The sequence below is a fragment of the Lathamus discolor genome, chromosome 1 (assembly GCF_037157495.1).
Source record: "Lathamus discolor isolate bLatDis1 chromosome 1, bLatDis1.hap1, whole genome shotgun sequence".
Taxonomy (NCBI): domain Eukaryota; kingdom Metazoa; phylum Chordata; class Aves; order Psittaciformes; family Psittacidae; genus Lathamus; species Lathamus discolor.
This window is the reverse complement of record NC_088884.1, coordinates 99,822,436-99,846,423: the sequence shown is the minus strand read 5'-3', so window position 1 is coordinate 99,846,423 and position 23,988 is coordinate 99,822,436. Positions and strand designations below refer to the sequence as shown.

The window sequence follows — 23,988 nt, the reverse complement described above, 5'->3', positions numbered from 1 at the left end:
TCATTAACCACTGTGAGCATTAGTAGTCTGAAGATACATACATACATCTCCAAAGGTAGTTCGAACTATCTTACTTTAGTTTCCAGACACCAGTTCCACCATTCCTTTTATCTTATTTATTTGCCAGAACACTTGAGAACCTACACCTTAACTGATATAATGAGAAATTAATTCCAAAATTAGTCATTGAGAAGCCTCATTTGTCAAAAAAAAAAAAAAAAATAGTTGTAGTTTTTAAATAGCTTTACTTTCTTCTTTGGTCAGTAGTGTTCTCGGCATGTCCTGAGTTTGGAGACACGTGCAAATCTACTTAAAAAAAAAAAGGTTGCTAGAAGGAGCTTGGTTACTTAACACCACCATAAAATCAGGTTTTGAGAAGTTTAATTCTTTCTTTGTCTCTTTTCCAAGGTTTCAGGGAAGACAGTTGAAACACATTTGCCTCCACTCTCCACAGAAGTTTTATAGTCTGGGGACTAATATGCTAGATAGGGTTTTTTTAAAACTATTTATTTTAATTTTAAACTAGGCTATTTTCATTAAATACTACTTAGAGCACTGTAGCACATTCCTGCATAAAACACTGTACAGCCCAAACGTCACTAGGGGTTCCACATGGTGGAAACTACATTGGAACTGAAGTCGGTCTTACAAATACTACTGCTGTGGTAAGACAGGAGAAGTATCAATGTATTTTGGAAATACTACATCATGCCACAGATTTCTATGAAAGTTCCTTAACAAAGAGAAGAATCTGGATTCTTTCTTACCATAGCCTGAAGATCTACTTGCGGATTCCAATCTGAATCATACAGAATTACAACATCAGCAGTAGCCAAATTGATTCCAAGTCCTCCTGCCCGTGTACTCAACATGAACACAAATTTTGAGCTACCAGGTTCATTATACGCATTAATAGATGCCTAAATAAATAAAAGGAACATGTCAGTTGAATCAAATGTTTTACAAGTACTGGTTTTACTTAAATAAATCACCTAAAATTTTAAATACCTGTCTCTCATCATGTGGTGTTTGTCCATCCAGCCTACAATATTCATAGTTCCGCCACATACAGTAATCTTCCAAGATATCTAGGACTCTGGTCATCTGACTGAAGATTAAGACTCTTGAACCTGCAAATGTTCCCAAACACAGCAGAATAAGATAATAACAAATACAAAATCAGCAAGGAGTACAATGAATGAAATACTGAAGTGTTTGTTTTAGATTTAAGATCGATATCCAGAAATTAAGTTGCTCTTAAAAGACTTTTGGTTTACTTACCTGCCAAGAACAACCTCCCAAAAACGTAAATGTACAGTAATTTATGCATACACATACAACCCTTTCCAACCTACTTAAGAGATTTAAGTAAACCACAGAATATTACAAAGGTTCTACTTTCCCCTATCTTCATTCTCCTTGTATGATTTGAGGGGGTTTTGTCCTTTGGACTCAAGGTCTAATAATGAACTCTGACAATGATCATCTAAGACCAGGTCAATTTTAATTGCCACATCTCTGTAAGATGTGGCCTTATACAAGAAAGAAACCAAGGCTTTTAAAAAAGCACAGTAACTACTGAATAGTTACACTGCCACAGTAGCTTGGATGATACCTGCGTACGAAGTAATGATGACTTGTTTTATTACCTAAGGCTGGGGCCTGACTTGCTTTTCTTTTTTTGCAATATCTTCTCCCCAGTCACAAACTTTCCTCCACCCCTTTAGCCAAATTATTCCAGTAAGCAGATTCGTGAAATAATGAGTAAAATTTGTTCCAGAGTCAGTAATTCTGTGGGGAGTGGGGTTTACAGTAACGCATTCCAGAGCTTTGTCCCTACTAACAAATAACTTCAAAATAACTGAGCCTTCCCCCATGTTTGCATGCCTTAAAGAATGCACTGAAAAAACTCAGGTGCTGCTCAAATTCATGTCCAGCAAGGAAGACCAACCTTTCACAAAGGATTTGACTTTTAACTCTGCATGAAGACTTTGAATCTGAAGTGGTTCTTCATGGCAAATCAAAGCAGTAGCTAAAATACTACATCATTATAATTCAAACAGCTAATAATGCTAAAAGAAAGAAAACATAGAGCCCAGCCCAACCACTGTTTCAGCAGTCTTAATTTAGCTGGGGTGAAAAAAAGAAACCAAGGAAAAAAGTATCAGATTACTTCACCATCACAAAAAGCCATAATAGAGTGTCGATCCCATTTTTTATGAAGGCACCTCACAAACTGCTTTTGTTTCAGCTATTTAAGATACGTGCATGACAAGCTGCTGTAATGCGAGAAACCAACTACAATCCTGACTAAAGTGTGGTGTTTTTTGCTCAGTATACAAAAAAACATTAAACAGCAACGACTTTCATTTTTATTGTCAAACCAAACAACAACAACGAGACACATACCTTGTTCTTTCAACTTAGGGAGCAATTTGTCCAATACTACCATTTTGCCACTGTTGGTGACCAAATGCATATCTGTGGTATAAGGCGGACCAGGTTCTGCTCCATCAAAGAGATATGGATGGTTGCAACATTTTCGCAGCTGCATAAGGATATTCAGCAGTCTCATTTTGTCCAGCTTCCCAGCAGAATTCAGTATATCTATATCCTTCATTAAGATTCGTGTATACCTAAATTAAAGAGAGAAAAAATTTTGGTAACTCTAAAACAAAGTTAACTTTTATTTAAATTATAAGCACAGTGAAAATCTCCCCCTCATTTAATCAGGTAACTGTCCCTGACATGCATGGGTTTGCCATCACTGAAGTGTCACAAGGAAGTATGTATGAGTTGTGAGTACATCAGAAGCAATTAAACCAAGTTCCCCATGATAATCAAGCCACAAGCAGCACATTGTTTCTGAGCCTTAACTACAGCACAGATAAGTATGCGAATTACCATTCTCGCTGCATTTTGCTGAGACCCACATAAATTTTAACTTCCTTCTTTGGAGGCAAGCTTTTCTCTACATCAGCCTTAATGCGACGTAGAAGGAATGGTCGTAGCACCTGAAAGACATTTTGTCATTAAACATATTTTGGAAACTGAAACACCGGGCAGGCCAACAGACAAAAGCAGTGCAGATACTCTGTCATAAATGCTCAAACATCAGACCTATTACTAGATCATGTGAAATAGCAAACGATATGGACAGGTTATCATACATGGGAATGTATATGTACTTTCTTTGGAAGAGTCAAAAACAAGGCCAAAATATTTCAGATGGTTCTATGCCCCCATGATTCTTCTTTAGTTTTGCTTGACTAAAACATTTATAGTCTCTTCATAGCTAATAGTTTTAATGTAAGCACTTCAGAACCCTGAAAGCCAGAACTACAGACTCTTCTCTCCTCTCCAAAATAATTTCCTTTTGAAGAAACAGATCATCTTTTAGCTTCACCAACCTGTTCTGACAGTGTACCATAGTTTCTGGGATAAGCTCTCTCACCCTAATATTCTGTCACAATAAACATTAGAAGAATTATTTAGAATCTAACTTATGTAAATCTAACACTTCTACAAAAAGTAGGAAGACTCACCATATGGAGACGTTCCACCAACTTTTGATCTCCTAGACAGTTGTTCGTATCAAACCATGAATCAAAGTCCTGTATCAACAAAAGCATTGGTATATAAGGGGTGTCCTTCAAGGTGCAATATCATTACAATAGTGAATAAATAAAACTCAAGTGATTCTCTTACAGAGGCAGTAAGTAAAAGAACAAATTATCCTCTTTGGTCTCATTTTACAGAAAACTCTATTACACAACATCTTCCAAACCAAACCAAACGTTCCACATTATTGGAAGATAAAAGAGAGGGGGAGAAAAAAAATAAATTAATATGTGAGTCCTTTTCTCTTGACAAAGGTTCACTTTTATCACTTCACTGGACAAATGCCACCTGGAATAACAGTACCACTGCAGCATTTGATGGAAAACAAGAAGTTGTTAAATTCTGGTGTGATGCACCATGAGATTTCCCTTTTTACAGGTATAACACTCACACTTCACCAAAACTTCACAATTCTGGAACATTTCTAACCGTCAATCTAATTGATATTCCCAAATATATATTCACGTCTGTTGTCATAGCTAGAAACCTAGCAAAGTTCATTTAATTTGACTAGCAGAAATGAAGGCGTACCTCAGATGAGTTAAAGACATCTGGCAAAAGGAAGTTAAGAAGTGCCCAGAGTTCATGTAAGTTGTTCTGCAGTGGAGTTCCAGTTAACAGCAGCCGATTTGTAGTCTTGAATTCCCTCACAATTTCTGATAACTGAAGGACATTGAGACATGAGCAAATATACAAATATTACTAGTCCCCACACCACCACCCAGTAACCCACACAAATATCTCTCAGTGAAGGTATAAATTACCTTTGATTTTTCATTTTTAATCCTGTGGGCTTCATCTATAACTAGGTATCTCCAGTTAAATTTTTTGAATACTGATTTCTCTTTGATAAGCATTTCGTATGATGTTACACAGACATCCCATTCTCCAGGCAGCAACACATCTCTGACAAAGGCAGCCTAGATGACAATGTGAGTTAGTTACTGAGGTTTTGTCAAATCTAAAGCAAGAAGAACACACTAACACTTCCAATTTTAACACAACACTGCTCTAAATTTGAAAGAACAGATAAAATTAATTATAAATTTATAATATAAAATTGTAGGCAGTGTAACATCCAAGCATTGTAAAGCTTGACAATTTTGTTAGTGCTAAAGCTGCTAAAACCCTTAGAGCAGAGCAGAGAAGGGACTTCTCTAACTTTTGGCTTTGAAACTCCAGATGACTACCTATATGCATAAGGTTTTCAATAACTGAGCTATAAGATCATAACTCAAAATTAATTTTCTGTAGGTCTGCTTTGTTGGTGTTTTAAGTTTGAAGTCTAGAAAACAGTAGTTTTGAAAATAAAAAAATAACCCCAAGCAGAGCTTTATGTGGCTAACTGAAAAATTTCAAGAAGGCTGATATCCAGGGTTAAAAGCAGACCACAGTAATTAGTCAGAATTCAAAATAGAGATGTATAAACGTCAAGAATTTAAGTCATACAATCAAGAGATATACTGAAGAAAGAACAAGAACTTTCAGGTTCAAAAAAGATGCCCTCAAAAAAATCACAAGGTATCAGAACTGCATCAATGACCTCCAAAACTACTTCATCAATAAGTTTCAAGTTTCATCAATATTTTTGTAATTTCTAGCCCAACAAACTCTGAAAACAGAGCTGGATGCCTTTAGAATAAAAAAAAACTGCTGACAAAAGCAGAAGTTTAATGGCACCAGTAATAACTCCTGCACAAATAAATGGCCACCTCCAGCTGACAAATCCACGTATGTACCACCATATTCTATGGTTTTTGTTTTCTTTGCTGTGCTAAAAAGAAAATAAAATAGCAGCAAAGAGCTGCTATTGAAGTTAACAAAAAAAGAATAACTGAAATCATAAGGCCACAAGAGGCTGAACAGTATTGTCTCTTTTAATTGGCAAAATTCAAGCCAAATAAGGTCCATTTGGATTTCACTTTCACCAACCACCCCACCTTGCCCCCTCGAACAACTGGTTGACAACTGTTTTCAGAAAGCAGACCCTTAGTGACAGACCACATAATCCTTTGAAGAGCTGCTGTCATAGCCAATACAATGCACTAGACTATGTAAAGCAGGAATTACTTTTTTACAGATTTATATATTCATACAAATAATAGCACTTTAGAAGAAACACTTTATTTTCCTGCTTTATTGGGTTTTCTTAGTCTACACTGTGTATTGCCTTCACAAAAGGAGAGGATCTCTGAGCAAGAAATTGAATGAAGTCATGAAAAAGTGATGAAGCGATAGCTGGTCAACATACATGCGAAATCTAAGCTGGTTATATTTTAATTAGGTAGCACTTGTGGGTCTTGCCGTTTAACCACTACAAATCCAAGTAATATCCTTCTGTGTGAACTGAAGGTAAAGGACAGCGAGATCACATGCTCGATTTACACAATTAAAAAAAACTGCATCAAAACTTACACGCTGGTCTTTGTCACCTATCAAACAAACTGCTCGAAGCGTAGGGACCCATCTCTTGAATTCATTCATCCAGTTATGTAGGGTGGACTTAGGAACTAACACCATATGAGGACCAGGAATATTTCTGTAGTGTTTCATATACCCAAGAAGAGAAATTGTTTGCAGTGTCTTCCCCAGACCCTGTAGGAGACATTAACATGTCAGAAAAACAGATCTTTCAGGAAACAGCTTTAAAAAAACCCAAGAGTGAGCTCAGAGTAGAACACGGAAGACATTGCAGCCTGAATGAAAGACTGAGATGTACTGAAGACAGTGCTGCTCAAAGACATCAAAATCTTGCTTAGGAAAAACCTGTACGGCTTCCCACATTTAATTAAGTAATACAAGTAAGCTTTTCAAGAAAACATTATTTTATAACATTTTATTTGGCAGACTAGGGTGTACTCATGTTATTTATTTAGAGGTTAATGGACTTTACAAACTGGATGTATGTATTCTCTTAAACTTGGAAAGAATTCTGTAAGGAGGCTTTTACAGGCCGTGACATGTCAGTTCATGTGAGAAGAAAGCCAAACATAAACGTAAACAGCTGCATATGTCAAAGAAGGAAACAAATACTGAGCTTCTTTAGAGGTACTTTTCTAAGCATTCTGTTCTTTATTCAACATAAATGTTTAAAATCTTCTTCTTCAGCATATAATTTTAATTAAAACAAAACTGAGGAAGACAGGCAAAACCCAGATCATTCATATAACTTAAGTAAGTCAAAAAGATTACAAATCAAACACGTGGGATTAAAAAACCCGCAACAAATAAAACCAAACCAAACAAAACCAAACTAAAACCATCGATGCAAGTTATTTTTGCTTCTAAAATTCAATTCTTTGAAAAATAACCACATTCCACCTGGTGTAAGATTTGGAAAAGTGTTTACAAGCTGTGTGAAAGGCATTGAGTTCAAAAGGATTAATACTCAAGAATGAACCCAAACATATTTAATAATAAATATTTAAAGCCTCTACACAAGATGGATTTTGGAATACCACAAATCCATGGACTTATATTTCCCAGTTGTTTTCGTTAAAACAAGCCTCCTCCACTTGGAACAGTACTCAGCTAAGAAAACATTGAAATAAATACTCTATCCACAAGCACGTATGGTGAAGAAAATCCTCAATATATTTCAAAATTATACGTGTTACTAAATGATAATTTAATTTGTCTCTAGTCTATCTTGAAGACATTCTATTACAGAGAAAAGAATTACCAGACGGTATAAGAAATGCAGTATACTGAAATATAACTAATTTTTTATTATTCCTTATCTGCTCCTTATGAAAAACAGATACAACTAAAATGACTGAGAGGACAAAAACATATCTGCCTATAAAACCATTACAATTTCTTCTGCATTCATCCTTTGTCTTACAGGGAAGAAGAACAGAAACAGAAGCAAAAGCTACTATGGACAGTGCTGACTGAACTGGTCATAGTGTGCCCATAGCTACATCTGTCTTTGCATCACTTGTCCCACTGGTGCAGCTCTTACTGCTGGAATCAGTCCATACAGCACACTCATATCCTGCTATCTGCATTTAACCCTAACAACAACAGGAAGCGTTCCCACATTTGTTGCTCTTTTCATACATGCACTCTCTTCACAAGGGCAGCTTGAGAATGCTGCCCTTATTATTGCCCTATTGCAAAATAGCTGCAATTTAGAGAAAACAGAGGTCACATCATTCTATAGAATAACTCCACTGAACTTTATTTTCCTAAAGGTTGACAGCTTCCCTTTACATATGCCTATTTCTAAAACTGCCTGCACAATTTATTTAAATTAAGGTACCTGTGACACTTTTAACATCAGTGACTGAAAACATGCTAGAAAAATAAGATTTGGCAAATTAAATTGCGCATTTGGTGCTATTAAAACAACATATACATATAGCTGAACAAAAATTTTATTGTATTCCATTGTGTTCACCACAAGTTCCCAGAAACACAGGCTATATGCTTACCATTTCATCAGCCAGGATACCATTGATGCCATTTTCATACAAAGAGATGAGCCAGTTCAATCCTCGGACCTGATAATCACGCAGCTTTCCCCATTTAACATCTAAAAGACATGGAAGATTAGACTAAAAGATCTGTAAAAACTTACCAAAGCATGTCACCGTCCCTTGCCTGCCAATTGACATTGGTTATCTAAGCTACAAAACAAAAACTAATAAACTTAGTGCAGTAAATCTCAAAACAATGCAGATTGGAGATGACAACAGGTTACTTTTGTTTCTGCAAACTGCTCCAACAGCTTTGTTTTCTGCAAAAACCCAAAATACACAGGAATTCTAGCTTTATCACCACCCCCCAAAACAGAATACAGTCAAAACAACAGAATACTGAATTCTGTTTAAGGAACTGGAAGCGGTTAGGTACTTTAAATTGTATCAGAAAACATCTAAAAATATATAAAACCTGTACAATGACAGACTTATAGAATCATACAATCATAAAATAGTTAGGGTTGGAAAGGACCTCAAGATCTAGTTCCAACCCCCCTGCCATAGACAGGGACACTTCACACTAAACCATCTCACCCAAGGCTTCATCCAACCTGGCCTTGAACACTGCCAGGGATGGAGCACTCACCTTAAAACCAGCTTGCTCTTTCCTAGCAACTGATCTATAGCAGCTGGATTTCTAAAGGACAAGACTCACTGGAGCATCTTTCCAGCCTAACGGAAAATAAGCAGTCCCCCACTAACACATTTTGTCTCATCAGACCAGTGCTGGATTTTTTAAGTCTTTCTCCTGACCCACAGAATTGATTCATTGTCCTTGGGAAGGATGAAAATAACTTCATTTTAAAACAACATTTTGAAGGAAAAGAAGGGGGTAGGGGGAGACTGCAAACAAATAAACACCAAAATAACCCAAAATAAACAAACAAAAAAACAACCCCAAACAGAAGAAGAGGAAACACACATGATGGAGATTCTTCAAATCGAGTGCAGACGTTAGTTGCCTTGGAGCTTTCTGTTAACAGCTCCTCATCTTCTTCTTGCTCTGTTCTACGATGGCGGTAGCTGAGAAAGAGCAAAGGAAGAAGTGAGTTTCTGGCTAAACAAAAAAGACATGAAGCTGTTCCAAAATTAAATCTAATCACTGCAGTATGAAATGCAAACACCAAAGAAGATTCTAGCAAGATTCTTCAGAACTAGTTTAGCTGATCAACTGAAATGCTGTTTTTAACTCTTTCAGAGCCACAAGCTTTTTAGTAAGATAATATGCCCATCTTGTTAGCAGGCTCAAATATTACAGCAAAGTGACTGCGACTGTGTGCATCAGTACTGGCCTTTAACTAGAAGATAGGGAATGACACTATATTTAAGAGTTCCGGAACATCTGCCAAACACTAGATATACTATAGTCCTTCAAGCAAGAATGAAGGCAATCTGAATTTCTAGACTACTGATTTTCAAGCTGCCTGTAAGATGTTGCATACTGATGTTGTCCATGGACTATTACAACTTACAGCCATGAATGCTCTACTTTTCTGCCCTGCTTCATGCTGGAATACTTTAAATCACGTGTTTTACTATCAACACAAAATTATTGTAACTCCTAGAATTTCTAAACAGCCCTCAGCCTGCAGGTGGACAGCTGAAAAAGACCACAGTTATACAGCATAAAACACACACTGAAATAGGACTAAAGACTAGCAAGTTTAACTTACGCTTCTAAAGTACAATAAAATCCATTAATTACAGTACAAGCTGGCCTACATGTCATCACTCACTCGCCAACTGACAGTAAATTCTGTTTCTCATCTTTCTTTATTCGTGGACGTCCAGGCTTCATTTTCAAAGGTGAAGTTGGAGTTTTCTGAGCAGCAGGCTGAATGAAATGAGCAAACAGCTCAGTCTGCTTCAACAGATACTCAAATCTGTTTGCTCTGTCTGTTTGCTGTTGACAAGGAAAATTAAGTGGAACAAGTGAGACATACAGTATGTATTCATTCAAAAGAAAAAGCTAACAAATACTTTTCAAACAATATAGATTCACATTTCTTTATATGCATAGATACAATAACAAACAAGAGATGATTAATATCAACTATCTAACTGCTGATGACAGATTAAATATTCTTTTACTGGATCAAGACTTAGTATTTGCTGAGAAATAGGATCAAGGTTGCAAGAAAGACCTGTGCTAAGACTGAAATTTGACTTTGGCATAAAGATTGCATGAGTGTCACTAGACGAGGCCAGCATCCTCTTCACAACCTTCTCCTATCAAAAATGGTAGTCCCACTCCTAGAAATTGACTCCACCCAGCATGTACATGATTCTTCAATGAACTTGTTCATCTTGCCAACCTGGCAACAACTATTTTCTACCACATTAGTTTTCTGCCTGCACAGTGAGATACAACAGCTCACTGTGCTGTCAGATAAGCAAATGAGCTGGCATAAAAGGGGGTGGAGGAGGCAGAAGAGCACAGAGCTAGAAGCCAGAACAACTATTTCAGTAGCACAGCCCTCTTAGATATGCTCAGCCTAACCTGTCAGACTCCCCACTTAGCCACTGTTTCTGCTGTGCAAAAAAAGATTACAGGAGACAACATTAGTATCTAAAAGGTTCACTTCCTTTGAGACAGGCTCCATGTTGAAATCAACACATTTTCCCAAGGCCACATCAAAACTTTATAACAGACAATCAAGACAGAAAACAGCTCCAAGCTTAACAGCAACCACTGACATTCTGCCAGCTGCCACAACTTAACCTGGTATTTAGCAACTTGCACAGCTACAGGAAGTCAGTTCTCTCAGTCAAAAGGAATACATGTTCCAGGCTTCTGCAAGAGCAACGCCAGCTCTGTGGGTGCTCTCCTCTTTCAAACAAGCAGTTCCTGCACTATGTATACAACAGAAAAACAGGGGGTTAAAGAGACAGAGATCCTACCACTGAAGAGTCAGACTCACTCTGACTACAGTTTAAGCTTGACTGACACAGATGCAATCCACATCCACTGAATTAAAGTTTTCCTGTTTATTCTTCATGGTTTTGAGGGGTTTTTTGTTTGCTTCACCATAGTTTCTGAAGTTTAAACTAGGAAACATCTTACACCTATCCAAATTGCTGACACTTAAGAAGTTGTACTTGCTTCACCAGCTGTGCAAAAGAGAAGCAGAGATACAGATAGCATTGCAGATGTTTCCTCAGTCTAAAATTTTAGTAAGGAATTTTCTGCGAGTTTTGGCACTGCACACACATCCCCACGACTTGGTTTCACTGCACTTATGGTTATTTCTTTAAGAGACTAACAAACATTATGTATATCTTTCAGATAGGACACAGACATGAGCAGGCTGTACTCAGCAACCTGAGCTATCCTACCAACAGAGAAACTTCCATTTTCTTTTCCAGAGCATCCTCTGACTATTGCGATTATAAAACACAACCCTCCTCGCAACTGTGCCTGTCTAGAGATTACAAGAGACAACTCTAAGTTCACTTTCTTCAGTTTGTCAGGAAGCAGCAAAAAGAAATTAGCAGAAGAAGACTGGGTTATTTTCAGTGGCAAGAAGAAACAACACAGGATGCAGCAAATTATAACAATCAGTTTCACTTTCCCATGAAGAAATACCAAAGCAGCCACAGACACCGGAATTACAAACAGGAAGAAGGGAAAACAGGGAGAACCAGAGAAAGAAAACACAATGCGTTGGTGAGGAGTGGATGGCTTCCCCTCTTACATTCAGAGTATATGAACACTAAAAAATAAGGAAAATGGTAAGTTTTCTGCTATCTAACCTGAAAGCACAGAATCACTCACCTTCCAAAGTTCAAGGACTCTAACTAGACGTTTACAAAAAAAAAAATTTCAGAAAAAGCTAACAAAATTCTCTTTCAATCCAAACAAAGTTAAAGGGCTGAAAAGTTAGCCAAGACTTAAAGTCAGCACTTGTCCTAAACAGCAAACCCTTCCCCAGCCTCCTGTGAATTTTGAAAGCTAACTTTTATTTACTTTGCCCCATAAACTATACTGTTTGAAAGAACTCTCTATTTTAAAGTCCTCCTAATAAAGCGCATTTCAACTGAAAATTAATGCAGTGCCTATTGAAAGCCCTGTGCCAAACCTTTCTTTTTACTGCTCAACTCCCAGATAGAAATTAATGTACTTTTCCTACGGAGGACTGCTACTCGTGCAGTTCAGAAATAAGTTTGGAATTGTTTTTCTGTATTCAACAGTGATACAAGAAAGGTCCTGGACTGCAGCTGATTCCATACATTGAGAAAGCAAAGCAGCAGCCATGCAAATGCTTATGGATGTTTTCTACATGATTTATTTCTCACTGAGAAAGTGAATTCCCAACTCTTCATAATCCCCCTTGCCTGCAGGAAGGGCAACTCCCACAGATACTTTCAAACGCAACTTGACAACTTTTTAATGCATTCTCCCCCTAAGACATTTGAATATTTCCCACTATATCACACTCTTCTAGATCTAGAGCACCTCAAAGTTACTAGAACTATACTTCCTAGAAAAGCAAAACATGTTAACAGTTATTCCCACAAATTACTGCAAGGAAATGGAGAGAGAGCAGAAGACCAGTGAACAAAAGTTCTAGAACAAAGGGTCTGAGGGGTTTTGGGGGATTGTTTGTTTGCTTCAAGTTACTTCAGTATTTTTAATACCTAGACAAAATTTTATAAAGCCAGTTAGGATATTTCAAACACGCAGAAAACTCAGCCTGTTTAAAGCAGCTGCGTAAGTACTGGATAGCTGTACACAGTCACAAATATCACATACCATTTTCTCTTCATATGTAGGATCTGCTTCCTGGATTTCTTTTTGTTTTCCTGGTGATGCATCATCAAAAGATTCCTGAGATGAAAAAGAATTAGAAAAAATTTATTTTCTGAACAAGGAAAGACAGCCACGTAAAGGAGGATAAGCTTGTTTCAAATTACTATCTATCCACATCAGATGGCACAGCCATCTTTCACTGCTTTGATATAGTCAGCTTTCTATTACTTACTATAAAATTACCTGGAGGTGGATCAAAGATCCCTGCCACAGGGTGAGGGACAGAGCTAGATCTCTGTAATCCGATTTAGCTCCATCATTAAAGCATCACATCAATGCGAATGAGCGAGACAGCTGTGGTTCAGGAGCTCAGCATGGCGCCTCTGCGGTGCTGAGCCAAAACTCTCCTAAAGCTGGCTCCAAGAGTACTGCCAAAGAACTAGCTCTGGTCCCAGTGCAAAAGTAGTTTCAAAGTTGGTTTTCTTCCTTTTTCCAGAGTACCCTGATCCCTGATCATTCCATATCAAGGGAACAAGTCTAAATAAGAACCTGGACTGCAGTTTTGTCCTGGAAGTAGAATAAGAATTCAGACAAACTGCCTTTTCCGCTTAGTTAGTTTATTAAATCAAATAATGGTTATCACCAATGGTACCATTACTAACAGAAAAACAAATTGTATGTGTGTGTGAGTCCTCCCTCATCCCCTTCCTGCCAAGTCCTTCTCATACTGCCTTCAGTTATTCTTTCAGATCAAGGCTCTTTTATCCTGTTATTAGGTTAACTCTTTCCCCTCCATCTCCCAGGAGTAATTTCATCTCCCGTTCTTAAAACGAATACAATAGGATCACCCTTTCCTCATAAGCCACACTAAGGCAGTATATTGCAAAATAATTCTTGAAAGGGTAAGAAAAGGAAACAAGCCAAATGCTTTCAAAATCATTATTAGCCATCCGTTTAATTGAGCCAAACGAGAATTGAGCCAAACTCAATCTTTACTAACCAATGTAGAACAAAGGAACACAAAAGTAAGAAACATGAAACAAAGGCAAGCTTGTGGGCGGTTGTTTCCTCACAAAACTCTGGCAGGTAAGAAGGTGTGTGGAAACAGAAAAATCCCAACAAAAATGTTTCATTCACCAGTCAAAATACAAAGAACTGAGCATAAAAAGCGATGGTTACAGATCTTCTTAACTCATGCCCACATCTTCTTACTCATCTCCCACTGGGTTTAGCCTGCACCCATACACTAGGGAGCACAGTTGTGGAACCATCTGAACTCCTGTATTAAATTCACGCCTCTCCTGAAATACTGAACACACAAAACGCAGAAACACAGCAGCGTGCCATCTGATCTCTTCATGTGCAACAAATATGACAAAACCTGGCGATTTAGCTGGAGAGTAAGAAAAGCAAGCAGTTTGTCAGACGATCAGTACTATCAGGAAGCTATCTAAAATGAAACTGCAAAGAAATCCCTTCCCAATGAGAAAAGGAACAAACTTGGCCAGACCGGAGAGAGCCGCTGTACACAGGCACCTGAAGAGCAGACTTCTCACAGCCTCCTCACGCTAAGCCCCAGCTTGGAATTGCCCTATTTCTGCAGGTTCGAGCAGGACTTATTACCCACAGTGCTTTGGCTACTTGCTCATCCGAAAAATATGGCATTTACAAATTTATTTAGATCAAGTAGGCTGGCCTGTATAGCATGACTCAGAGTACAAAACACCCTGTGCCGAGAGCAGGGCCAACCAGTTTCCTCATATCATTAAAGGAACAATGCCACGATAAAATTATCGTCTCCAGGCAATCTTCACTCAAACCCCTTGAAATTTCTGGAATAAGCACCTGCTGCCAAAACAAGCACATCAACAGCCCCTCTCCCCCCTAAAAAAGTTCTGAAGCACTTCAGCGGACACAACACGGTACTGCTTTTTAAAACGCGGACTTGCTCGCTGAAGCAGGAAGCACAAACGATGGGAAGGCTTCTCGGGGACGAAAGAGAGAGGAGAAGAAGAAAGACTACTTGCAAGAAGAGGTTAGCGAATCTAGTGAGATGTATGCGGGGGGTGGGGTAAGAAGGATAGCGAACCCGCTCCCGACCGGCAGGACGCGAGGTGAGGGTCATCCCCGTCCTCCCTTGACCCCGCAAATACACGCAGTGACCGGCCGCAAGGCCTGCCCTCCCCTTGTCTCCGCGGCAGCGGCCCGGCGGAGGAACACTGCGCTCGGGACACCTGTGTGGCGGCCGGCGGCGGGCGGGGGGGGGAAGCGGAGGGACTGTACGCACACACACTGTACGCACACCGCCCGCAGCATCCACCGCTACCGGGCCCTTCCCGGCCCCGCCGTACCTTCCCCCCCCACCCCGCCGGGGCCCGGCAGCGCCCCAGAGGCGCCGCGGCACACGGCCCGGCACGGCGCCCGCCCCTCCATTGTCTCACGCGGCCCCACGCGGCCCGGGGACGCCCCGCCGGCGCCGTCCTCATGGCGGGCACCTGCCGCAGCGCAGCTCGGCGCGCCCCCGCTGCGGTGCCCTGGGGCCGTCTGCCGAGCCCCGCGGAGCAGCGGGGGTAGGGTATGTGTGCGGCGGGGCTGTCCCACCCGGGGAAAGCGGCTGACCTCCATCTCGGTGTCGCCACCGGCCTGACCGGTGGCAGAGGGAACTATCCCTGCGGCCTCGCTGCTGTTGGCGCCCGGTGGCGGCGGCGGCGCGGGCACCTCGTCCGGTTGCGACGGCGGCAGCGGTGGCTGCTGCCCGGCGGACATGTTCCCCGCAGCGGACAATGCTCCGCCGGGACCCGGGCTCGCGCCCGGCTGGCTGCGCACCGAGGGGAGCGGGGGAACGGCCGCCGGCGACGGGTTGGCTCGAGGAGAACAGAAGTTCCGAGGCCAGTGCGCGGCCGCCGGCGTAGGCCCGTCCCCGCTGCCGCCCCGGCTTTTCCTCCCGGCGGGCGGGCGCCCACCAACCAGGAACCGAGCCGGCTCCCCGCTCTCGCGAGAGCCCGGCCGCCGGCGTGCGGCGCGGCGGGAGCCAGTACGCGGGCGCGAGCCGCCCCTTCGGCCCAGAGTGGAGGAGGAGGAGGAGGAGGAGCGCTCGCGGCGCCCGCAGCCGCCTCAGGGAGGGGGAGGCTGTGACGTCAGCCCCCTCGGGAGCGCGCCGACGGGCAACGGCTCAGCTGCCGGGCGGGGCGGGGCCGGGCCGTTGGTGCCGCCAACCGCCGCGTCGCGCAGGCTGAACGGGAAGAGGCCGGCAGCGCCCGGCTCCGCGTCCTGGGGGCGCCGTGAGGGAGTTGCTGCCCGGAGGCAGCCCTTAACGCCTGCGCGAAGGGAGGTTGCTGAGGGGTCGCAACACAGCTGAAGCCCGCTGCAGCCGTGGCGGCAGTCCGTACGCTGGTACGGGCGTGTTTGAGCGGCTGTAGTTAGTAATTAAAACAGGTCCAAAGTAACATTAATAAAGCAGTCTCCTTGAAAATTGGGCAGGTTAGTGCAGCGGTTCCTCGGTACAGCTTGTAACTGTTAAAAGCAAGAGGTGGGCTGAAGTTAACGTCACAAGACTGCTATCCCAGCAAAGTCATGAAGGCTTGTTAACAAAATGTACGTGGTGGCCTCATGGTGTGCTCTTCAAAATAAAACGCAAGGATGTTAGTGCTTTGAGCAACCTGGTCTAGTGGAAGGTGCCCCTGCCCGTTGCGGGGGGTTGGCTTAAGGTCCTTTCCGACCCAAACCATTCTGTGAACCCACAAAATAGCATGCCTCCATGAAAACAGAGCCATTTCAGGTCATCTAATAGACCATTTTTCCATCAGGAACGAGTGAATTTTGAGTGGAACTTTAACATTCACCCTGAAGATAGCCAGAGCGGACCACTCCAGTTACTTTCCTTCATGTCGCCTGGTTGAGGGAGCCAGACAAAATTTGAAGGGTTTTATAGAGCTGCTGAATAAAGAGTATGGTGCCTGCACTTGACTTGAAGCCATTACAGCACATCTGAATATATCGACCTCTGCTCAGGTGGGGAGTGATCCTCACTGATCCCCCCCGCTTACCTTATCAGCCACCAAGTACCAGAGCACGTTACATTTCTAGGTATGTCTGCATTCAGAAGTGGTGTTAATGTAGATGCACCCAGTAAGTATACTCCACAGGTTGGTGAAGCTGCATCTTCAGCACCTTGATTAATTATTGTAATCATGAAGGTACAGCTAAACGGAGACCATCTCCGTGATGATTATTACAGCTCTTCATTCCATTATAGTGTGGGTTGTTGGTTTTTTTAATCGACTTCCTTTAAAATTTCTTTGAAATGATAATTATTAGCTTTGACATTTCCAGAAGATTGTGTCACTTAATTTCTGCCAAAACTACTCAGAACAGTAACTTTCCAGAAAAATCTCAATTTTCCTAGAACAGGATTTCTCAACTAGTAACAAATTTACTGACGTATTTTCCCACTAGTTTCAATTTCTTATCACCCATGAAAACACAGTCCATGAACTTTCTTGAAGGCTATTCTCTGTATTCAGGGAGACAGCTTCAACTTTTAAAGATATGCAGCAACAAATTACACTAAATTGCATTAATTTAGCTGCCTATACTATTCCAGCATAGTCTTGTGTCCAGTTGTGATCTGCTCTGCCTTGGCTTCTGCCCCGTCTCCTCTTCTGGAGTCGCTTCAGATGATGCAGTGCTGTGTGTGTGGTGTGGAGTGTAGGTGAAGGTGGGAAGCAAGTTACACCCTCCTCGTTCTCCCCCCATTTTGCACCCTTGTTTCCCTTCACTCAAACAAAACCACATATGGGAGATCGCTGGTGAAGAAGACTGGGGTAAGGTTCCTTGGGAAGGAGTCAGGAATTTTGGAAGACAGGCGAGGATGATTCAGCACCTTGACACCATCTTTTATAATCAGAATAAAATTGCCAGGTAAGATACGGCTTAGTGGAGAAGGTGAGACAAGTTAATAAGGGAGGAAGGGAGGAAAGCACCAGCTTCATCCAAATCTCACTAATCCTTGGCCAACTTTCCCTCTACTTCATATGCTGAGCATGATGCTATATGGTCTGACATATCCCTTTGGTCAGTTGGGGTCAACTGTTCTGGCTGCCTCCCCTCCCAACTTTGTGTGCACCCCCAGCATACTCACTAGTGGGGTAGTTTGAGAAGGTCTTGACCCTGTGTAAGCCCTGCTCAGCAGCCACAAAAATATCCCTGTGTTACCAACACTGTTTCCAGCACTCATCCAAAACATAGTTCCATACCAGCTACTGTGAAGAAAATCTGTCCCAGCCAAAACCAGAACTTGAAGTTGCCATGAACCCTGTATCACTGCAAGCAAGCAGTATCACTAGGAGTCAACTCCTACAGCAGTTTTGGACAAGTTATTTTCAAGTGAAGAGAATCATGCTATGGAACAGCAGAAAGTTACCAAAATCTCCACCATGCACAGAGGACAAGGCTCAGCTAGAGGCAAAAAACCCCAAACTGTTACACTTCTAACAAGGACAGGGGCAGGAATAATAACAGTAAAAAAAAAAAAAAAAAAAAAAAAAATCTTGCCAAAGGTGGAAACTGAGACTAAAGGTTATAAATTTCTTGAAGTCCTAACAGCAGGGCAGATGACTATGCCAAGAAAAACCCAAACCCTGAAACCAAGAAACAAACAGACAAACAAAAACAAACAAACAAAAAAAAAAGCCCAACAAACAAACAAACAAACAAATTCCCCAAACCAAATAAGAAACCCCAGCCAAAACAGGAACGAGGACTTTTCAAGTTAACATGAAGATGCTCATGAACACATGAAACAGTCCATACAGAGCCCAAATACGGAGATCTTAAATTAAAAGCAATTGGCAGCATAAAGCAGCTTGTGACAGAGGTTACTAATATGCTAAACAAGAACATATGGTCAAATACACTGTAAGGAAAAAAAATCCTCCCTCAGCCAGTACTAAATTGTAGAGACAACTAATTATTAGCATGCTTATGAAGTTAGTAAAGAACAGCTTAATTACAGAGTTTTGTCAAATCTCTCAGGCAACAAGTCTTTTAATTCAATTTTGTTGCTCAGTTGTGTAATCATAACTTCAATTAATATTCTTTAGATGACTTCTTGTTAAACAAGAAATTGAAAACACCACAAGTAGGAGCAACTCTAAATGATACTATTAGTTGTGCGTCAATCACACTAATAGGCATTGCTGCACATGTATCAACACTATAAATCTTCCCAAAGTTTGGGAAATGGAAGGAATGAAATAGAGTTGTTTGTGGTCACACCATTAGACATATGGCAGTCATTTGGATTCAAGAAGGTCCAAGAGGGGAGAGAGCCTGGTTTGCCCTCAGATCTTGGCGGGTTGTGTTGTTCTTTAAAGTTTAGCTTAAAACACAAAAGTAAAATACTACAGAGGTGAAATTCGATACTGACAGTTTTTCTGTTAGCCCCTCACAATGCTGACATTGAGCTTGACTATCCAAAGGGAATTACCATCAGGCCTACGTGAAAGCTATCTCTTTTCTGTCACCATCATTTTTCTTCCAGTCTTAGATTAATGGTGCTGCAGGCAACAGGTGGTGTATATGGCAACAGGTGGTGTATATATACACACAGACTCAAATCAGCCACCAAAATCATGCGATGTCTGGTTAAAAACAAAAAAAAAAAATCCAAACAAAAAAACTAACAAAACCAAAAAAATCTGTGCCTATCAGCAAAGGTATAGCTTCATCATAATTGAAAATCATTGATTTTCACTATAAAAACAACCAAAAACCTCACACAAAATATCAACACTTGAAAAAGAGGCCATATATTAATTTCAGTAGATTCGTTAATGCAACAAAACATTTTAGAGTTTACCACGTAACTGTATAAATTTCTATCCATGTGTTCTTTAAATGTTGTGTACTGTGGAGATGACATTATTCAGATTACAGTGTAACCATCCTAGCAAAGTTACAACTCCATACAAAATAAACAGCACCTGCAGTGTTTTAACAAACTGTAATGAACATTTGTAAGCCTACCATGTTTTAGGTCTCTCTTCAAAAAGCAGTCTACAAAAATAGTGGTATGTAAAGATAAGAAATCTTTCATTTTTTGCACAACCACAGACCAGTGTACATTTAGTAACAGCAACACATCCAGATAGCATGTCAGACTCTGCTTGTGCCCAGTTTAAAGCAAGCCTTTTGGTCAATAAAATTTACCCATGCAAAAAACGTACCACATATAGTGCCAACTGCTGATAGTTGTTATAGAAATTTTCAGATTGGAGATTCTTTAACAAGCAGCACTCTCAGAGAAGAAACTCAGAATAAAATAAAAAAAAAAACAAAACAAAACACACTTTTAGGTTTTATTTGCATGCTGCTGTGAATGAAAGGCTCAATCAAAATGCAGTAATATGTTGGGTTGTTTTTTTCCTATGAAAAAATGCAATATCTACCCCTACTTTTTTGTAACTGTATCTATATTCTATAGATCAGAATACATAGGACATACAGGGGCTTCCAATACAGTTGTTATTGCAAAAAGAGTGTATCCTTATGTGTGCTGTAGACTGTGGTTGCTTTGTGCCACGTATCTTCCAAGTCCTTGGTATTAGACATGAATATACATTTTGTATTATTCACTTCTTTTGAGTTACTAGTTTGTACACATCATCTGAATTCCTTTCTGCATTAGTGATTATTCTGAATAACACAGATTATTTGGCAAGAAAACTTCTGCTCACTTATGAAAAACAGAGCATCTATTATAAATTAGTTTTCAAACCTCCTTTAATGAAACAGAATATTGGGGGGGGGGGGGGAATGCCAGAAAAACACAGGAAATCATAGTAATACTTCACCAAAGAACTAAGTGTCTCATGGAAAATACAAGAGCTTCTATTCAGATCGTCATGATGCAGGGAAAATAGAAGCTATTAAAAGAAGAAAAAAATCTGAGACTGTGTGCCCAGAACCGATAGTTTTAGAGAAGCACCTGACCAGAAGGGAGTCAGCCAGGGTTATTTCAGCAGCCCTGAGCAGAAATCCCCAGCCAACGTAATTGACAGTGATCTGAAAGGATGCTTTCTGAAGGAAACAGAAAAGGTCTGCATGGTTGTGGTTCACCTGAAGATAGTCACTTATAAATAGAAAATACTAACTAAAGATACACAGTTGAAATAAAGTTGTGGGGATTTTTTTGTTTGTTTGTTTTTGTTTTTAAAGAGCTGAGGGGGTATTTTATGTTTTGTTTAAGCAAAATTTCATCCCATCTTACGGAACTGCTACTGCTTGCTTCATTTAAAGTTTCCATCTTCCTACACAATGCATGTACTAAAAGAGAACCTAAAGAAAGATTTTAGAACTATCAAATGGAAATTTATCCCTAAACTTTTATACCAGTACACCTTGACAAAAAAAAAGGTTGAAACTGTTAATGAATCTGTGTGCCCTGTCACATACTACAAGGGGCAATATCACAAAAGCAGGTCCAGAATAAGCTTCCACAAAAACAGGTTGAAGACCAGACTGGACCATAAACCAGCACCAGTTCACCTTCTTGGCCAAAGACTTCCAAGGGGACTGTATCCCAGGGCAGCTTGAATGGCTGGCTCACCAACTGTCCTGGGCTCAGCAGTAGCAGTCATTTTTCTCCTTCTTAGTAGATGGTGCAGCGCTGTGTTTTGACTTTCGGCCTGGGTACAGAGCTGGTAACACAAATGTTTTAGTCTGACCAAGGATTTTCTGAGCCTCATGCTCTGCCAGGGAGGAGGGGAGGCCGGGAGGAAGCAGAGGCAGGACACCTGACCCAAACTGACCAAAGAGGTATTCCATCATGCCCAGGATGTAACGGAGAGTTACCCGGACGGGCTAGGGCACTGTGGGGTTGGACTAGGTACCGGTCTGTGGTCGGTCGGGCTGGGGCAAGTTATTGGTTGGTGGGTGGTGAAGTGTTGTATTCTCTTCCCTTGTTACTTCCCTTATCGGTATTATCATTGGTGGTAGCAGTAGTGGTTTGTGTTATACCTTAGTTATTGGGCTGTTCTTATCTCAACCCGTGGGAGTTGCATTCTTTTGATTCTCCTCCCCATCCCTCCGGGAGTGGGGGAAGGAATGGGGAGAGTGAGTGAACGAGCTATGTGGCTGGGTTTAAACCATAACACCAACTAATTTTTAAGCACAGTGTTTTCCCAGAGCTTGTTGGCACCTCTGACATTGTCCACAAAATTTCTGTCCCCACTTCTATTCTAAACTGAGCACTGAAATCAGGGGTAGCTGCACTCCATCATGTAACAAGGGGAAGGGAGCTTACTGCAAGGCAGATCAGAGGCTAAAACCTGGGCTTTGTCAGCTCCTTTATTTTTTTCCTTATTTTCCAAAGTTCTCTGAGGGCCAAGTCTATTCCTTCCTCCTTAATATTAAGCTGTCAGTGAACAGAGCTAATGGTAAACACGTCTTCAGGATCATAATTTCATTTATGCAGGGAAAAAAAATAGTTAAAACAAAGAGTATTTTTAGAATTTAGATCTTAAACTTATATTTACATACCTGAGTAGAAATGAGATTATTCTGAAAAAGTTCTTGGAACTTTACTTATTTAAACAGGATACATCAGTGCCTTGAATATTAAAGTCTGCTCCTCAGAAGATCAGACAATGGATTTGCATGCTTGTGGAACTCGCAACCCTGTTACACTGAATGCCTTTTAAAAATGCTGCCCCACGCCTGACTAGAGATTATGGAGCCTCACTCTGAACACCGTTTGTTTCAACATTCTGGTCTCAACTGTGATTAATTAAAAAAACAACCAAACCTAAGTATGTACATCATGATTTATATGTATTATTATGAAATCAACCTCAGCAGAGGGTTGAATCACAATTTTAATGCAATTAACTCTAAACACAAAATGAGGTACTCCAGCAGGCTAGTCTGAGGCATCTCCAAAGCTCCCAGGCCAGCATCATACACCACTAACAGGTAACAGGGGTGGGGATGGGGGGGAATCCTAAACAAACATTTCAGTCAGCCTGCGCTGCTTACAAGCAATTCCACAGCATAAGTGCAGAGCAACAAGTAGTGATTCCTTCCTCTATATTCCGTGAAAAAAAATATAAAAATACAAAATCTTACATAATTTAAAGTCTGGTAGGAACTCAGGAAACATAATGCGTAACTGTACTTTTCTCCTATTCTGGCCACCTGATTAAAAATGTAGTAAAGACAACTTTCAAGCTGCCCAGTCGTATTTACTCGCATTCAGTATCAATGATTTCCAGATACCAACATATTTTTTGTAAATAGGGTTTTAGAGTACAAATCTGTACTTTACCCGTAGCTTTAAGTATTGTTGCTTGGGTATCTAGTTAGTGACACTGTTAGATTATACAAGTAGTTGCTAGGTAGTCACTGGACACTACACCTAGGTCAAAAACAGCTCAGCAATCCTGCAATGTCTACAGCTAAACTAGAATAAAATGTTGAGATGCCTTACTGCAAAACTTTTACTTTTTTCAAATCAAAAGCATTTTATTTCATACTTGAAAATGTTCAGTCTATTCTGGTTCCACTTTGTACTGCACCTTTTAAGTATCTTCAGAAGACTGAATTTCCACACCCTCTCCTGAAGTGCAATCAAGTCTTGGTATCCTGTGCAAGCCCCACATACACACACTAGCACCTAGCACCATCCAAAGAGAACCTCAAACAGCATTTAATAAACTCATAATAGTAGGATTAACCTCTGAAAATTGACGAGAGACATTTTCTTATTGTCTCATTGCAGGTAAGACCTACCAGGACAAAGCTTGGCAACAATGATGGATCCTGTAAGAATCTTCAAAAGTGAATGATGATGATTACTACAAATGCTGACCTTGTAATGGCAAGAAAATTTTGAGAGTCTCCATTTTAACGTGGTATTTTATGTTTTAAAATGTGTAGTTTTTTTCTTATTCTCTTTTACCATAGTAAACTAAACCATTTAAAAATTAATAAGTATTTCTAACATTTACTTTTTGTTCTTCAACACAAAAGTAAACAGCAGTAGCCCATGTCTTGTGGTTTAGAAACTGGAAAATAATTCTACTGGTTTACTAAATTAGGCATCACAGCAAGATACATATTTTGCATTTATCGAAA

The 23,988-nt window shown here is 40.5% G+C and overlaps 1 protein-coding gene and 1 long non-coding RNA gene across 2 annotated transcripts in view; one reads left to right on the top strand and one right to left on the bottom strand.

Moving 5' to 3' along the window:
* SMARCA5 (SWI/SNF related, matrix associated, actin dependent regulator of chromatin, subfamily a, member 5) overlaps positions 1-15,636 on the bottom strand; it is a 23,753-nt gene extending 8,117 nt beyond the window's left edge. Inside the window, exons 1-13 of the mRNA XM_065687929.1 lie at positions 15,475-15,636; positions 12,859-12,933; positions 9,842-10,008; positions 9,028-9,128; positions 8,058-8,158; positions 6,037-6,216; positions 4,386-4,541; positions 4,153-4,284; positions 3,546-3,614; positions 2,905-3,014; positions 2,410-2,636; positions 1,009-1,130; positions 768-920 (exon numbers count right to left, since the gene is read on the bottom strand). Of these exons, the coding sequence (XP_065544001.1) occupies positions 768-920; positions 1,009-1,130; positions 2,410-2,636; positions 2,905-3,014; positions 3,546-3,614; positions 4,153-4,284; positions 4,386-4,541; positions 6,037-6,216; positions 8,058-8,158; positions 9,028-9,128; positions 9,842-10,008; positions 12,859-12,933; positions 15,475-15,621 (1,740 nt within the window). The 5' untranslated portion in view covers positions 15,622-15,636. The remainder of the gene's footprint in view (positions 1-767; positions 921-1,008; positions 1,131-2,409; positions 2,637-2,904; positions 3,015-3,545; positions 3,615-4,152; positions 4,285-4,385; positions 4,542-6,036; positions 6,217-8,057; positions 8,159-9,027; positions 9,129-9,841; positions 10,009-12,858; positions 12,934-15,474) is intronic.
* On the top strand, positions 14,579-23,988 carry LOC136018591 (uncharacterized). Its single transcript, XR_010614492.1, has 2 exons — positions 14,579-14,890; positions 23,633-23,988. It is a non-coding gene; the product is annotated as an uncharacterized LOC136018591 (long non-coding RNA).